This window comes from Globicephala melas, chromosome 3, assembly GCF_963455315.2.
Source record: "Globicephala melas chromosome 3, mGloMel1.2, whole genome shotgun sequence".
NCBI lineage: Eukaryota > Metazoa > Chordata > Mammalia > Artiodactyla > Delphinidae > Globicephala > Globicephala melas.
In genome coordinates, this window is record NC_083316.1 from 83,090,206 (window position 1) to 83,109,044 (window position 18,839).

General features: G+C 35.7%; 1 protein-coding gene across 21 annotated transcripts in view; it reads left to right on the top strand.

Moving 5' to 3' along the window:
* Positions 1-18,839, top strand: part of PAM (peptidylglycine alpha-amidating monooxygenase) — a 280,433-nt gene that overhangs the window by 224,459 nt on the left and 37,135 nt on the right. For 15 of the 21 annotated variants that reach the window (XM_060296058.1, XM_060296059.1, XM_060296061.2 and 12 more), the window contains 3 exons: positions 51-235; positions 1,312-1,377; positions 13,854-14,174. In XM_060296058.1, coding sequence (XP_060152041.1) covers positions 51-235; positions 1,312-1,377; positions 13,854-14,174 — 572 coding nt within the window. The remainder of the gene's footprint in view (positions 1-50; positions 236-1,311; positions 1,378-13,853; positions 14,175-18,839) is intronic. The other 6 variants (XM_060296067.2, XM_060296062.2, XM_060296064.2 and 3 more) reach the window with 1 other exon arrangement.

Consider the following 18,839-nt stretch of genomic DNA (forward strand, 5'->3'; position numbering starts at 1 on the left):
TTGGGGTTTTTTTGGGGTTTTTTTGTTTTGTTTTTTTGTTTTGCCTGCAGTGGCACATCTAGTGATGAAATGTGCAACTTATACATTATGTATTACATGGAAGCCAAGCATGCAGTTTCTTTCATGACCTGTACACAGAATATCGCTCCAGATTTGTTCAGAACCATACCACCAGAGGCCAACATTCCAATTCCTGTGAAGTCTGATATGGTTATGATGCATGGACATCACAAAGGTAAAATTGGTGTTTAATTTAAATCAACGTATGATTTTGTATTTTATATTTTCTTATGTGTCTCACTTGACTATATGATTAATGTTTAAAATCATCCTCCTTCTGTCAAACTGTCGCATATGTACACATAATCTGATTCCCTCTTTTCCCTCTTTATCCTCTATCTCCCCTCCTGACATTCCCCCATCAAAACAGTTAAAGTGAAAACTCTCAACTAGTGATGAAACAGATTCATTTGAGACCAATTCCATAAATGTAGATCTTTCTTCATTTAATTTGTGTTTCTAGTTTCCTCGTTTCATTCTTCCCATAACCAGTAATGAATGATTCAGTTTATGAATTTATACACCATATTCTAAAGAGTGCTACAGTTTGCCAATGAAAATGGTTATCATCTCCGACCATACCCTAAATTATCTGTTGAATGAGTCTTCAAGCAAAGAACAGTTCTTGATTTATGAGGCATTACTAGCCTTAGTCTTTTTGGTCTCATTCTCTAAATTGTTCTTTAATTTACTGTTCATCTGCAAAATGGTCATATTGATTGTCACTTCTTTAGTTAAAAATTGCAAAACCCACATACTGTTTTATTGGAGGAAGTATGCTGAGACTTTACTGAGTATTACAAGTTCAGTCTTAATGCCAGAACTTCTTATTTCTTTCTGTAGGAAATTTTATAAAAGAAATTAACATAGCAATCAGGTCATTTATAAAAATCGTAATATATTTATAAAATGTACCTTAAAATGTTCTGAAAATATCCTAAAATTATTACTAGATTCAACTTTTAAAAAATACAAGCAGTTTTATTAATGCATCTTTAAAATTCTGCATCATTTATATATTACTGAAAGGGTAGTTGATCCAGTTATTAAGTCCGAATCTGGTACTTTGTAGTTATGCTAGAGTTTTTTGTGAATTAGAGCATTTCTACCATATCAATTCATAATACTACTGTTTTTATGAAATACAAGACCCTGAAAATATTTTTATGTTGATAGCATATTTCCAATAAACTATTTAAAGTATGTAATATATACTGCAAATTTATGCTCAGCTCTTTTGATCCTTTACAGAAACAGTGAATAAAGATAAGACTTCTGTACTACAGCAGCCAAAACGAGAAGAAGTATTAGAACAGGGTATGTATGCTTACTTCTGTAACTAGGCCTATAAAAGTATTCCTTATCCAAATAGGCAACCAAATTTTAAAGTTATTGAGGTATTTTAGGTCTTTCTTTATCAGCCTAATACCCTACATATTGCTGATTTTATGTAATACATAATTCATGAGAAAATGGTCAAATGTTGCACTTTGGCTTTGAAAATAAAAGTATTAATGTAATTTAGTCCCACTAGATGTTTCTGTCCTTGTTTTACCCTATTTATTGTTGTAACTTTTATATATAGTGCAAGGAAGTGCAGATATAATCATTAGAAACAATCAGTGGGCTGCTTTTGAAACCTTATGACCTTTAACATTTAAATTCTTGTATGTTTTGTATGGTGTGTTCATAACTATACTTGAGGTTCAAGAAAAAAAGAAATTAAGAATTAAACATATCTTGCCTCTCTTTTAAGTCATTCTTCTCTGCCTTCAGTTAAGGTAGGCGGGATTATCATCTTATGCATTTGTAGTTTTGTGTTAAGTTGCCATCTGATGAGTTAGGAAAGCTTCATTCTTCCTCTGTTCTATTTATTTAAAGTGGTAATATTTGATGTTGTAGGTCATATACTGTATGTGCTGGCACTGAAAATTTATTCTCCTGAATCTTGCTTTCTTGCCAGTTAAATTGGAACATAGCACTTTGTGTTAGGTGTTGAAGTATGTTATCAAGTCGTTTTTGGCCTAGATGTAATATATTTAAAAGCATTAGTTTAATGTTAATGCAAACATGCTTCTATTGACAACATAAAGTGTATAGGAAATAGATAGGATTTTTCTATTAGCAACTTATAGAAATTTGTGACTCTTTGGGTATTGTAAACCACTATAGGAATTATTCAAAATGTGTTCTGTTAAGTCTACGTCAAAGATAGTACTCTTGCACTAATAGTATTTGCAAAATTAAAAACTCAGACTTTTTAAAGGAAAAAAATGCATTCTGAAAGGAGAATAGGGTAAACTGTAATATAAAAGTTTTGAAATTATATAGAGTATGTTCCATAACATCTCATTCTAACAAAGTGGCTTAAAAATAAACTTAGCTCGAAGTTGTTTCTATTTTTGTATTAAGTCAAAAAAAGGGAGATGATTTTATAGTGAATAATTTATGCTAAGTGGTTCCTACTGAACTATTGAGTATGGCTTAAAATAGCTAAATTTTTCAATCCTGTGTATATAATTTGTAAGGAAATCAATAATTGTAGCCTAAATATAGTAGTTTTAAGTGTTTACTATAACTTTCCAGAAATTTAATCAGACTTAAAATGAATTATTTTGACATTGCACACACTGTTTGAACTGTATGTCTTTGGAAGAATTGGAGTCATCTTAGAACACATTTCCAAATACCAGCATATGCGGTACAGTGTGGAATGAGATCACCATTTAGTAGATGCAGCTTGTAAAATTTTTCTATGGAAACTGAGGCTGGACTTTTTTCCTTTTGAAGTTACATGAGTTGATCAAGAAAGACATTGAGACCCCTGAAAGATTAGAAACACGGAGGTTTTATTAGCAGAGGAACCTTAAATATTAGATTTAATCTGTTCTTTTCAAACCATAGGATTTTAGATGGTGTCATGTATACCTAAAAACCAAATCCTTTAATACACTTTCATATACTGCCATTCATTTACCCTTTTATGTTTGATAGCATATACATATAGTATTAAGAAGCTTAAATATACCCTTATATGTTTATTGATATATTGGGCTATATACCCAGTATAGTCTTAATGGTTTCAGAGAAGAATTCTGTGGATACGTAAATTATTTTCCTGTAGTTACCATTTTATTCTACTTATGAATAAAAATGCTGTAAAGTGATTTAACTTGGGAAGAAAAAACCAGTAGTCTGACTCAATTTTCGTACTGCAGAAAATAGGCTGTGGCATTCATATGTTGAAATTAGTAGGTCCATCAGAATGTCACCTCCTAGATTATGTGAAGACAAATACCTCACCAAAAGCTATTTCAATGGCCTTTGTAGCCTCTCTATTATTCCATTAGTCTTTGGGGATCACCAGCCTGGAATTTAAAGAGAAATATAGAAATATTCCAAATGCATATTTGTACACATAGTTTATTTGACTTGCTAGTTAGATCAATCTATCTCCTTGCAATACACAGGGCAAATCTACTCATTACTGAGAGAGTATCCCATTCTTCTCAGAGATGTTTGTTTGCACAAAATGTCTATTTGTATTCATTCCCTGGGGTGTTAAATGGACCAAGGAGACGATAGGAGGGCTCTAATTATTCAAATAAATTACACCATGTAGGCTGATTTTTAAAGAAATCCCTCAGACTTAACCCTTTGCCTTATTTTGGTATTCTGGCAAAAACAAGTTATGTTCAGGTACTCCTCCTGGTTGCATTGACTCTTTCAATATTTTAAATATCCGATACATAAAAGCCCTGAATTATTTCAGTTGTGCTAGCCATAAACTAACAGACAACATCTATGTTGGTCACACAGGATATAAAACTCCCATTGGAAATAGAACAGTTGAGGGGCAGGGAAGAAAAGACCCAAAACATAAGAGGACATGTAACCAAAGGCAAGCTCTGTACCCATCAGTGACTAAATAATAGAGAAAGTTCTACCTGGATAATACAAACAATATTTTTTTTTTGCTTCCTGTCTTAATACATTGGCAAAGCAGGCAGGAAGATAAAGGTCATGATATGTCATAAATGCTGTGTTGGAAAGAAGGGATGACCTTTACTGAGGTAGTAAAGAAAAAAAGAGAGAGAGAGAAAGACTCATATGCCATAGGCTGAAAAAAAGAAATGTAGCAGTGCCACAAATGGATGGGAAGTAGTAGGTACCTCCAACATGGAGAGAAAAAAAAAAAACCAAAGCAAACTAATAATCTATTTTAACACGGTTTATCTAATACTCTATTTCCGCAGGAGAAATATGTGTTTTATTTCCTTTGAAATTCTTACCACTAAAATTGCTAGCTATTAATTTTCACCAGAATATTAACCTTGACCAGAAGTTAACTAGTTTGAAAGAGCCATCTGAGTTTTGTGTGAATCCATGTAGAATTGCCCACCCTGTGCTTACTCACAAGCACACTAACCTGCTGCAGCATCCTTGTCTGCCTTTGCTGCCTCTTGAACAAAATTTGGCCGAAGGCAAATGTATCTCAGACTCTATCTCAAAAAGTATAATTATGGAGACACCAGAGGAACCTCATTATATGGACATCTTTACCTATCAGGTTGTCCTGGATCGTGCAACAGTGGAAAACATTTTTTTTAAATAAATTTATTTATTTTTGGCTGCATTGGGTCTTTGTTGCTGCGTGCGGGCTTTCTCTAGTTGTGGTGAAGGGGGGCTACTCTTCGTTGCGGTGCGCGGGCTTCTCATTGCAGTGGCTTCTCTTGTTGCAGAGCATGGACTCTAGGTGCATGGGCTTCAGTAGTTGTGGCTCGCGGGCTCAGTAGTTGTGGCTTGTGGGTTCTAGAGCGCAGGCTCTGTAGTTGTGGCTTGCAGGCTCAGTAGTTGTGGTGCACGGGCTTAGTTGCTCCATGACGTGTGGGATCTTCCCGGACCAGGGCTCGAACCCATGTCCCCAGCATTGGCAGGCGGATTCTTAACCACTGTGCCACCAGGGAAGCCCAACAGTGGAAAACATTTTAATGAGGCTTTAATTAAATCTGCAGAGATTTTTTTAAAATAATGCTTATTAGAATTTTTTAATCATATTCATTATAGAATATATGGAAGTTATAGAAAAGTATTAAGAAGTAAACAAAAATCATCCATAATCCCCAGAAATATGGGTGTATATGTACACCCTGTGTGAAATATATATTTTACATACATATGTATATTATTTTTAAAATATTTAGATCATAATATATACACATTTTTGTATCTTCTTTTTAAAATACCATATCTTGAATATTTCCTCCAACTATAAAAATTATTGGCATGCAGGATTTTTAATGACTGCATAATATGTGTATATTCCTGCCCATAGTGCTTTGAAAATAGCCTATTTGTCTACAGGTGAGCTTAGGTGAATGAGTTGATGATGCCTGCTTCTATGCAGAAAAACACTAATGGCTATTCAAAACAAATGGAAATGTCACCAAGCTTTGAAAACGTTGTAAGTAAAGAACTCCCTGTGTATGTAATAAGTACAATAAGCTAAACAATAAAACCCAACTAGACAGTGATTCTGGGTGGAGGAAATGAATCCTAGGAGACTATACAGAATGAGAAAGATGTGGAGATTTTTCACACACAAATGTATCCTTTACTTACATGTTCTGGTTGGCACTTTTAGGAAACTAAGGCATGTTTTTTTTCTCTTTATTTCTTATGCATTATGATTTTTTATATATGTTCACTATACTAAAGGTACAACCTGAACGTTCTATCAACATTGTTTAGGCAAGGAATGTGGTCTGAAACTAAAAGGCATGCCAGCTTCAAGCACGAATCTATACAACTACATTTAGGAGTTCTGAATGTGGGTGTTTCTCTCCTTTAAAATTCAGAGTATAGATCTACTGTTGAAACTTACGTCAGTTGTATTGGGAAGATTTTATGTCTTAAAAAAACTCAAGGGGCTTCCCTTCCCTGGTGGCGCAGTGGTTGAGAGTCCGCCTGCCGATACAGGGGATGCTGGTTCGTGTCCCGGTCCGGGAGGATCCCACATGACGCGGAGCGGCTGGGCCCGTGAGCCATGGACGCTGAGCCTGCGCGTCCGGCGCCTGTGCTCCGCAATGGGAGAGGCCACAACGGTGAGAGGCCCGCGTACGGCAAAAAAAAAAAAACTTCAGGCAGGGACTTCCCTGGTGGCCAGTGGTTGGGAATCTGCCTGCCAGAGCAGGGGACATGGGTTTGAGCCCTGGTCCTGGAGGATCCCACATGCCGCGGAGCAGCTAAGCCCGTGCACCACAACTACTGAGCCTGTGCTCTAGAGCCTGCAAGCCGCAACTGCTGAAGCCCACGCGCCTGGATCCGGTGCTCCACAACGGGAGAGACCACCGCAGTGAGAGGCCCGCGCACCACGGCGAATGGTAGCCCCCGCTTGCCGCAGCTGGAAAGGGCCCGCGCGCAGCAACGAGGACCTAACGCAGCCAAAAATAAATTAATTAATTGATTAATTTTTTTAAACAAACAAAAAAAACTTCAAGGCAGAATTGAAAGTCAAATCTGCAATACCAGTATGTCCTTGTTATTGTACATTATTTTCTGGACAGCATTTCTTTTGCTGCAGATAGGACCTTTAGCATGTTTTATTCAGTTTGCTCCAAACTCTTCTCACTGTAGTCTTCATGCCCTCATATAATCAATCTTTATACTCAAAGGTCAGCATGAGCTACTATACTCCCAAAGCAGGAGGAATATGACAAAAATACAATTTGTAGAGAGAAAACACTCCATGGCCACAGATAGTTAAAGGTCTTCAGATACCTTCTGTGAAACAGAATAATTTCACAATGGTTTTATGCTAACAAAAATGAATTACCATTGGCATGTTTCATCAAGTAAGCAGAATCAAGGGAACAAGGTTGCAACTTAACACAACAGTAGTCTACTGTAAAAGCTTATTAAAGTAACAGTTGATAAACCATTTATGAGAAGAGCGAAACACAGGCTGGGCTTAGTAGTTAAAATTTATATTCCTTTGTTGTTCAAAATAGGACACTCCCTTCATCCCCTAATAAATTCCAAATGATTTTAGTAGCATCTTCTTAGCTTATTCCAAGCATTCTCAATACCACTTTGCTGTTTTAAAGAAGATAAAAGTCTTGTTTGTATTTCCATTCAGTTATGATTTATGAGCAGTCACAAGTCTTTATTTATTGAACTCATCTATCAAACACAACTCTAAATATCCCCCAAGGCTCTGGGAAGCTGAGGGGATGCTCTTCTGAATTGGTTTCCTAATAACAATAGGCAGATATGAATGATCATTTATCGCATGGTTGGCCTTTCTGATATAGATCAGTATGTATGGCAGTTGCAAAAGTCATCATCTCCTAACTTCTCCTTTTTCACATTTGTCTCATTTTCTTAAAAAAAGAAAAGAGTTAAAAGGCCCATTTCTGATTGTTTCACAATCAGATGAGTCCTATAGGAGGAAAAAGTAATAAAGTATGATCCTTAAGCCGGTCATCATGATCATGTGTTTTATTTCCCTAAGGCTAGTAGGATAAATGTTGTGGGTTGGTAATAAGTAAACAGTCAGTAAGCCAAATCAACTTTAACCAGAAGGCAAAGTGTCAGCTATGACTGACTCATAAACTAAAATACGAAAATCTAAAAAGAAATGCTTTTATCTTTTCATTCGTCGTATCCCCCTTATTAATCAGTTGTTGTTGCATGATTGTGATCTCATTAGCTTGGTTACTTGGCGTATTTTGTCAGTGGTTAAACTGCCAATGAATATCCTATTTACTCTCCATGTACCATAGAAATCACAGAGCAATAAGCAGTAACAAAAGCTGTTTGTTTTAGGTAATGAAGTACTAGTGATTTGTGTGGGAAATGGCGGTTTATATTCTGAAAGATTACCAAGAGGCTCTTGATCACTTTAAAAATAAAAATGCCTGCCACAATTAAGATTTTATGCTGTCTAAAAGTAGGGGTACTTATTTTTTAATCCAATAATCTTAAAGCATTTTATTCAAAGAAAAAAGCATGGGGCACTTTTTCAAGGTATGTTTCCATCTTGTTTAGTTTGATCTTACCATATTCCTGAAAGTAAACCAGAGAAACTTCCATGCTGGTGGGAGGGAATACTGAGTGATCCCAACTAAACAGAAAAATGTACATTGAGCCATGAAATAGCTAACAAGCGCACAGCTAACAAACTTGGAGTTTAGTTGGTAGTGTTTTAGACTCTCTTGTGTTATGCTGTGTTCCTTTTCCTGACACATTAGCTGCTACTTCACTAGTGTTTCCCAAATACCAAACCCACTCGGCCAAATAACTTAAAGACCTAGAGCGTTTCTGCATTTCTTAAGATAAGAATCAAAGTTTGAAGTGAGGAAAAGAAAGAAATAGAACTCACTGCAGCCTAAAATCATCAAGGAAAAATTTTTATCTTTACTAATGCAGAAGCCATTTATAACACAGTATTCATTCCAGAATTATTTATTGAGTATCTGCTATAATAGGAACAGTACTAATCACTGGAAATATGACAATATATAAGAAATGAGAGGGGGTTATTTTTATATAAAATCACATTTATACCTTGCCATTTGTCCCTTCTCAGATAATTCTAATGTACGAAAAAAGTTTTTTTGGATCATCTTAGAGAATTTTATCATACATGTAAGGCATATTGCCAGTGGTAAGTGAAAACTATTAAAGAGAATAGAAAATAGAAAACTTTTCTACTTTTTCAAGCCAAAAAGAAACCGGTCATTATTCTTTAGGCCAGTTTTTTGCATATACATTGTATATGTATGTATTGACTAATTTATTAGAGTCTTATAATAAAAAGAAGACAAGCCAGGATAGGACAAAAAAAAAGAAACTTGTTCAGTTAAATCATAAACCTGGCACCTGAGCTCAGTAGACTGTTACTTTAAAAAGAAAAAAAATTAATATACTAAGATTGACAGGTCTGAGGTGAATTCACAGGAAAGAGATAACAGCCAGTACAGAGAAGATAAGGTAACCTGGATCCAGTATAGTGATACTTAGAAGGTGGATCCCTCTGTCAGGCTGTCTCCTTCAAATCCAAGTGCAACATGCTACCAGCTGTGCACCTTAGTACTGTGCCATTAGATTCCTCATCTAAAATGAGAACAGTAAGTATTCCACGGAAGTTAAATGTGTTCTGTCGTATAAAGCACTCAGTAAAGTGACTTGGTCATGCTGAGCTCTCAAAAAGTACTAGCTGCTATTACTATTATTGTCATTTGTAGTTTATAAAGTACTTCTTTATATGTTATCTCTGTCGAGAATAAGTAGGGTAATTATACCTCCCAGTTTTTCCAGGATTGTACCAGTTTATGCCTAGTATAAATATTAACAACACCCCTTTCCTTTCTCAAATGTGTCCCAGTTTGGTAATTAAATTATATGGTCTGCTTAGCAGCAGGACCCAGAATAGAATTAGAGAATACTACCCCGAAACACATAGGTTAACTGAGCTGAGGAAAAGGGGTCATAACTGGGAAGTATCTAGGGGACGCAGGTTACCCTCAATCACAAGTCAGTTGCACAAAGGTCGAGCAGCTTTAATACCGTTCCAGACAGACTTTTCCATCGAAGGCAGGGGTGAGGGTCTGTTCTGAAAACGAAGGGGTAGTCTTCCAGCATGACAATTATGGGGTGATAAGAATCTCAGGTGAGTACTGGTGGGAGGGAGGGAAAAGGTGATGTTGACAAATCGGCATCTATGAATCAAATGACTTTGTGATTCACTGGTGAGAGAAAAATGAATCTAGTTTTCTGGATTGATGGTCCCAAAACATGGTTTCATCGCTGAGAGAGATACTATAAAAAAAATAATAAAGTATGGGGAGAAGATTAAGCGCCCAGGTTTAGACATGTTGAGTTCAAAATCCCATTGAAATAGACATTCAATCCAAGTGGAAATTTCCAGATGGCAGTTTTATGTACCACTAGGTTCTAGGAAATCTCCAGATTTTGGAGTCACTTGTCTGAATGTAGCAGCGTAAGCTTTGTGAGTGGCTGAGATCACTTAGTAGGAAGAAGCCTTAGCCAGGGACAATAAAAGTATGCCAGGGATAGACCTCAGAAAACAGGAACATTCCATATGTTGGGCAGAATAAGAGGAAGCCAAGATGACAGGTGAAGATCTGGAAAGAACAATTGTAAGGAGAGAGGTTCTGAAGGAACTATAAAAGTGCTACATGCCACCAGTAGGTCAGGATGAAGAGTCTATTGGCTTTGGCAACTAGGAGCTCTTGAGCAACTCATGCAGAAGCCATACAGGAGTGAAGTAGGGAGTGGAAGCAAATGCCTTCGATTTAGGAAGAAAGAGGATATGAGGAAGGATGAAGCAGCACATAACCCCTCACTGTCCAGTATGGTAGATACTAACCGCATGTGGCTATTTAACTTTGAATATAAATGAATTAAAAGTAAGTAAACTTAAAAGTTAAGTTTCTCAGTCTTACTGGCCACATTACAAATACTCAATAGTCCCATGTGTCTAGGAGCTATCATATTGGCAGCACAGGTATAGACTATTTCCATTATCATAGAAAGCTCTTGTAGATGGTGCTGGAACTTGTTAAAGAAAGAGGGAAAATGAAAAAGCTTGAAAGACATACTGTGTCAGAGGAGGGTCTCTTCTCACCTCCATGACCACTCAAGATAAGCCCAAAGTGAGTGTGTTTATAGCCTGAGTCAAATCTTTGGCAGAGTAATTGTATTAGAAAAGGAAAGAAAAAGGAGATGGGAAAGGCCTTAGAAGGCTCAGGGAGGGCTGGCGTCCAGAACACTGGGGTAGGGATAGTTCTTTCTCCAAAAATAGACTGATAAAAAAAAAAGAGAGAGAGAGAAAGTGCAGAAGTGCAGGTACAACCTTCTCTGGCAAAATCAGGAAGCAAATCACAAAGGCAGCCGTAATGACTTGTTGAGAAAATAGAGGGCTGTAAACTTAAAGGTGGCTTTTTTCCATTATGAAAATACCAATACGAAACAGAAACTGATTTTTAAAAATTTTAGGTAAAAAATAGATTGAATCAGACGCATGTTGCAACTAGAGTTTATATCTTTGTCATTAGTAATTATAATAGCTATAATTTAGTGATATCTACTTTATGAAATACACTGGACTGGGCATTCTACATTAACTGTCTTCTTTAAATCCACAAAACAATTTTTAAGAGTAGTTGTCATTATCTATTTTAAAACGCTAAGTAACTTGCTTAAAGGCACAGAAAATAGCTATTAAGTGTCAGGGGTTGGATCCGAACACTAGTGTGAAATGCAGACCAGACATCGGGTAATAACAATACAAGGAAAGAGCAGAGTGCTGTAGGTGCACATAGCAGCAATTGTCAAGGCAGGCTTCTTGGATGTAAGTGACGCCTAAGTAGAATCTGAAGGTTGAGGAACTAGTTGATTACTAGGGAAAGAATGTCCCAGGAAGAAGAAACAACATCTTCTTAGAGTTGACATTCAAGGAAGTAAAAGTCCAATATGGCTATAATAGAAACTGAAAAGAAAAAGAGAATATTGAGAAATGAAACTGGGGTAGAGACCACCCAACTTCCTCTGTTTATATTCTATTCCATCCATTGTACTCAAGGTTAGGTAGATATCCTCAATCACGATCTTAATATGACTAAGAAAGACGGTTAACATTTTGGGATTTCATATATTCCATACACCAGAAGAGAAAAAAAAAGAAACCTTTTTGGTTTGTGTATAAGAATGTAAGAGATAGCCATCTAGTGGGCTCCTACATGTAACCTCTAGAAGTGAGATGCTGCTCTGAAGCTGTGTTCTCACAAGACCAGTGCATTTGTGTGAAGCCAAGCCTCTTACGTTGCTAAATTTTTGTTTTCCTAACCCAGTGATCATTGTAAATGATCATTTCAAAGGAACCGAGTACTCTGTATTTGGTATTTTATCACAGCTTTTAGATTTTTACTGACAAACCTCAATAACTATGCATAGTTCTAAGCCTGTGTTCCTCCATCAACATTAGCCTAATGTCATGGATTCAAGTTTTAAAATTGTGTTCTTTTTCTGTTCCTGAAGTCATCTTGTTTTCATCTTCTATATAAAATGTTTCATTGCACAACAGCATATTAAGCTATTTATATTTAGTGTGTGGGGCAGGACAATTACACAGTAATGGGTTAATTTCTCTTCTGTAAGGCAGAATGCCACTGTGGCCTACCAGAATTGGTTGCATTGTAATTTGCTTTGTTCATTTTACTGATATTGGCCCTAATACTTGGTAATTATTTTCTGATTGAAGTTCTCACCTAGGATAAGCTGCTTTCATGGGCAAGAATTGAAAACCTACTTTGAATCATTAAACCAAGATTATTTATAAACATGACAGGATCTCAGCATCATTTTGGAAAGACTTCATATCCCCTTGCATCAATATTTTAATAACATATTCTTTAGTGGAATGTATCCTGGCTAAACCAGTTATTATTTTTATTTCCTAATGGTCATAAAAAAGACTTTATAAATGTTTTCTGATCATGCTATAAATGTAATTAAAACTTAAGCAAAAGGACTCCACAATCATAAGTTTCATTAGCAGCACTTAATATAGAGTGAGAAAAGGAAGAACTGTGGGTTTCCTTTGGGTTTGGGTTAGAATAGCAGATTTATGATTCCATAGAGAATATACATGTTTCCCATTCACACAGTTGATGTGAATGGATTTGAAGCCATAGATGTAACTGATGAGGATTAAAATGCTTCATGAGCCTTCCATAGTCATATTTTGTATCTGTTGTAATATTTTATAGTTTGTTTTCATGGAATTATATTATCATATCCAAGTTTACTTGTTAGTACAGGAAGACATGAAATACATTTCAGTGATGTATCATTCCAATGATACTAGTTTGTTAAAATCTCTTTTGCTTGAAACTGTTTTAAAAATATTCTTTTCTCACAAAATTATTTTTCTGAAATTTATTCGTTTCTTATTTAAAATAAACAACTGGAGCTACTTACATTAGCACAGTTAACAAAATAATAAAACTGGTTTTCCAGTTGCCAAGTGGATGTTAGATTTTTTTGTGTTTTATAGCACCTGCTCAAAAATATACATTTAATTTTTTTTTTTTTTTTTTTTTCTGTACGCGGGCCTTTCACTGTTGTGGCCTCTCCCGTTGCGGAGCACAGGCTCCGGATGCGCAGGCTCAGCGGCCACGGCTCACGGGCCTAGCCGCTCCGCGGCATGTGGGATCTTCCCGGACCGGGGCACAAACCTGCATCCCCTGCATCGGCAGGCGGACTCTCAACCACTGCGCCACCAGGGAAGCCCTACGTTTAATTTTTTGTGGATTACACTTTAATAGGCTTTTAGAAGACAACTTCAAAGGGTTTGCCTGTGAAGATAGCTGTTTTCTGTTGTAGTGTTGATAATATTTTAGAAAGCTGATGAACTCTGACTTCCAAATCAATCCAAACTAACCTTGTGAAAACCATTTATTAAAACATGCCCTGCAGTCACATGCACATTATTTTGTTTCTACTATTATGCTAATAGAGGTTATTTAGTGTTGTTGGCTCCTGAGATAACAGAAGGAAATGGGTGGTTTGTAAGATGAAATGTGAAGCATATTATTTTCTCATTGTTCTGGAAAATCATCTTTTTCTCCCCATGCTTGAACATCTGAGAGCAACCTTCCCTCTCACTTATTATGAGGAATCGGATGATATTATTTAAGGCACAAAATTTTGTAAATTTTGCAATCTTATCAACTCTCCACCTCTTATCGCTTCTCTTTTTTTCACAGGTGATTTCTATTCACTACTTTCCAAGCTGCTAGGAGAAAGGGAAGATGTTGTTCATGTGCATAAATATAATCCTACAGAAAAGGCAGAATCAGAGTCAGACCTGGTAGCTGAGATTGCAAACGTAGTCCAAAAGAAGGATCTTGGTCAGTCTGATGCCAGAGAGAGTGCAGAACATGAGAGGGACAATGCTCTTCTTGTCAGAGACAGAATTCACAAATTCCACAGACTAGCATCTACTTTGAGGCCAGCAGAGAGCAGAGTTTTGTCATTACAGCAGCCGCTACCCGGTGAAGGCACCTGGGAACCAGAACACACAGGAGGTGCGTTTAGGGCTTCTTTTAAAGAATAAAATGTGAAACGCTACAATCCACATAAGCAAAATCTGAAGGGAATAAAAATTAATGGGTGAGAAAGCTCATCAATGAAAAGGATTTATCATTAGAAAAAACATGACTCAGATTTGGGTTGTCAGATGTCACCTTTGTTTGAGGAGTTTTTCTTTTTGTTTTGGTCCAGTACTATCAATACGTAAATTCAATCTCTGTTCAGTTGATGAGCCAGAATTACTAAGACCCAAAATCTTTGGATCATATTGGGGAGGGTGGCATATGAAATTCAGGGTAACAGATTCTTACAAAATCAACATTCTCCATTTAGTTCAATGGGAATAAACTGAAAATTCAAACCTGATATGTAAAGTCCCGGTGTATGAAATAGTTATACACTACCTTCCTTTAAGGTAATTAAATTCCTCTCAGAGGAATCTTACACTTCCAGCGTTCTCATCCAATTGACTCGTAAAATGTAACCATTTTTATGACTTTGATTTCTTGAGTTCCATTATCAATTACTATCTTAATTGGAAAGTTGAGTAGTTATATCTGAAGGGACCTCCAGCAAGTCAGTAACTATCAGATTTATCTTTACTTCTAACCAGGATTGGCTTCTGTAATTAGAGGACAATACCTTATTCCCTTCAGGTTTCTGTACCAGCAAGCTATGGATGCCTCATCTTTGTCTTTAATTGTGTTGTGGCTTCTGTGATATTGATTGTGTTTCATGTTACTTGCTAATGTGGAAAGCCAGATAATACAGCATGTGGAGATAATCCCCAAAAAAGTAACGGATATGCATGCATGGTAGCTGTCCATGCGTGGGCTGGAATGGCACAGGCTGCCAGCTTGATGTTTTCAAATAGAGCTTTGCAGGAAGCCATAAATTATTCAACACCCAACTGATTTTTATTTATAATTGAAAAAAATTAGGATGCAGTGCCTTTTGCTAACACAGGAGTTTCAATCATTGACCATTAGGACTGGCCTAATAGTCTCTATGAGATGTTAAATGGAGCCCAGATTTTTACCTCTTCATATTTAAACAGGGTCAGCCCTGCTCTAACTCCTTCTAAATTTACCTAATAAAACTGTGTTTCTCAAGAGGTGGTCCCTGGACCCTCTTGCATCAGAATCACCTAGGGTGATTATGAAAAATCTAGACTCCTGAATCCTACTGAAGACCAACTGAATTGACATCTCTGAGTATGGTGTCTAGAAATCTGCAGTTTATCATGCCCCTCTCCGTTTCATAGAAAGACTGGAGTGTCTGTCTGAACGTCTGTATTAAGGGCAGTAAATTGTAACCCGAACAGCATATAAATATAAAAGGGAAAGGGGCCTCTTTGGTGAGAATACAATTCTATTCAAGCATGAAGTGTTAGAGTTGCATCCTGCTTTATTCCATGACTTGTCTTTTTTTTTATTGAAGTATTTATTTTTTATTGAAGTAACATTGGTTTATAACATTATATGTGTTTCATGTGTACAACAGTATATTTTTATTTCTGTATACCCTACAGTGTGCTCACCACCAAAAATTTAGTTTCTGGTTATCTATGACTTGCCTTTATTACTCTTTGATGTGAAATAATATCATGGTCATTTATAGGCATCATAAATGTCAATGTAAAAATCACAGTTTGACTTAAGGAATTGTATTCCTAAAACCTACTTAGTTTTTCTAAGAAAGAAATGCTTAAAATACTCAAAATACACTTACTGGCCAAATCTCCTTATACCTTCCAAGGTAGTCAGAATGGCAGTGACCAGGAAAAAAATGTTTCTCCAGGATCTGGTTCAGAAAGTTTCCTTTCATTTTAAGTATGTGGGTGAATGTCACTGAAATAAATAAAGCAATGAGTTACAGAAACAGAGCACAAATTCTAGTTACAGGAAGAAGATGTGCATGTATTTCCTTTCTGAAATGACTTATTTTAGTGTTACTTCACTGCTCTGATTCAAAATTTTTTAAAAATTAAATGCAAAATAACAAAACTCATATTTAGGTAAGCTATTTCTAAAAGTCTTTTCAATTTTCTTTCACTGTTTACCATAACACTATCTAATATCTAACTTTAATTAAAGAAAAGCACTTAATAAGTGCTATATGTTAACAATAATTATTATAATTGCTACCATTAATGTCAAGTTGGACTAATAGTTCAAAAATTTAAACACCAAAGTAGTTGGTGTTTTGTTATTTATTATTTTAATTACTTATTAAATATTAATTATTTTAGCTTAAGTAGCATCCATGAGAGAATTTTCTTGCAATGTGTAGGAAAGCTGCAAAAATTGACACTCTGAGTTGATAAATTGAGAAAATGACTTGGCAGTGTTCTACCATAATGGGAGTTTGTGGCTCTTCAAATCGCTGATCACTTACATTGATCTGCCTTGATGTTTTCCTGTAATATATGACGTACAGTGTGAAAATATGCAACCTGGTAAATTGAGAGGCAGATGCACTCCTTTTTACACTTAACAGTTTGGTTTCTACCGTTAGTTTGACATCTATATTGAGACAGCATTAATAGAGTAGAAAGGAAATCATAGTCTTTATTCTAGTTGCCTTCTGGAAACTAGATTCATTGAAAAATAAATTTAAAACTGCAGACAGCTATTCTCTTGCTGTCAGATCTGATTGGACTACTATTTGCTAGCATATGGAAGCCTGATTCAACATTTGTTACACACCCTTGGACATCAGAAAATACATCTGCACTTGTGTGATGCTTCCCATCAGATAAGAGAATGCACAGAATCTTTAAATATTGTTATGATACATTTACATTTTACTTAATTTCTATGGACAACTTTTTCTTGACTCAGAGTCCATTACTTTTAACATATTTCGGTCATATGCTGACCCCTAGGTTCAAGTCTTATAGAATTCCCAGGGTAAAATAAAGCATTCAGTAGGCTGAATTTTCATCTCTAGAGGAGACGAGAATAGTGAAAACAAACCCACACATAGCCCTTACTATGAGCCAGGCTAAGTGTTTTAGATGCATTAACTCATTTAATTCTCATAACAACCCTATTTATAAACCCATTTATAGAGGAAGAAACTGAGGCATAGAAAGGTCATGCCATGGATCCAAAGTGCCACAGCTCAATAAACCAACATTCAAAGCCAGGCAGGTTTGCTCCAAGTCTTGGTTTTTAATCACTTTATTACTCTGCCTCTCACAATAAAATAAAATAATAGATAGATAGATAAGATAGATATGCTGGTTTTTTCCAATCATCCCATCATCTTATCTACAACTGTAATAACTCTAGGTGTAGATTGCCTTTGGTCATACTTTCTCAATCAATATCCAAACAATTTGACTAAGGTGAGGATTCGTTTGCAGTTAAATTTTTAAAAGAAAACGAACTCTGCTAATACTTCTGAGCCCCTAGTTATGTCTTAATTCTCTTCCTCACTTCACTCCCACTAAATAAGACCTTATAACTATTCCTGTTTTCTTTCTCACTTGAGTATAAATATTTCTCCTATAGTTTCAGTTAATTATAGTTATTGTTGGCACTTCTGATGAATAACAATCCCTGACCAAAATAAGGCATCTTTTCTTCACTAAATGAGAATTTGCAAGTATAGAAAGAGCAACCACTTTATTTTGTTCTTGTTGTTGAAATGTTCTACTGATTTCACTAGGGTCTTTTCCTTAAGATTAAATATGAAGAGCCTTGTTATGGTGAAGTTAAGTCATAGTCCTAGGTTTGAAATTATGTTTTTTCTCAACTTTGTCTGTTAGTCCTTATGTACACAGATAAATGAAAATGCCCTTTTAAATGCTTCTTAATAATTTCATATGAAAGCAGCATTGATTACTAACATTAATCTTTTCTGGAAAGGTGTAATTCATTAATCCTCTTAGTGATTTATTGATACAATTTTAATAGTAATGTTTAATTTTTTTTGAAAGTAGTAACTTTGTTTCTAAATATATGCTGGAATATGCACAATTACCTTTATTTATAATGAATACAAAGATTCTTCTGAAATAATCCTATCGTTTGACATGTGAATTTAGAGCAGCTGACACTTGGAGTTGGCTTGCCCAAGGTCACATGTAAGAAATTTGTATTTAATTTTCAAATTAAAACTGTAAGTCTACAACATTAGTCATACACTGAATTACTTCTTAGATAAAAACTAAGAGGAATCTGAACTCAAATTTTTAACTTTTCCATGATTGAAAATGTTAAGTTTAAGTTAGAACCCAAATATATTTTGTCATACAATTTTTAATAAGGATTTGAAATATTTGTAATTGAGGATTAGGAAATAATCACCCTTGCTATTGATGACTGAAGTCTTGCCCAAGCCTGTATTTCCTTTTTTATGAATAGAGAAAATGACCTGGGATGAGCCAGTCCTGTTCTAGTATTCTGTGATTCTCTTATAAAGATGGGCAGGGATTGGGAAAACATCAGTATTTATTCCATATCCATACAGCACTAGTCCTCAATGACTGCTTTGTTCTTGATCATTTAATCTTAAAGAGAACAGCCTTTAACTGCCTAATAATGAAAAAGATGACACTGGAAGCAAAAACATCAATTAACTGAGGTAGTGTTCACAGAAGAGGACGTGAACTCAGTTTTCCTTTAACTATTTTAGAATTTGTAATTAACACA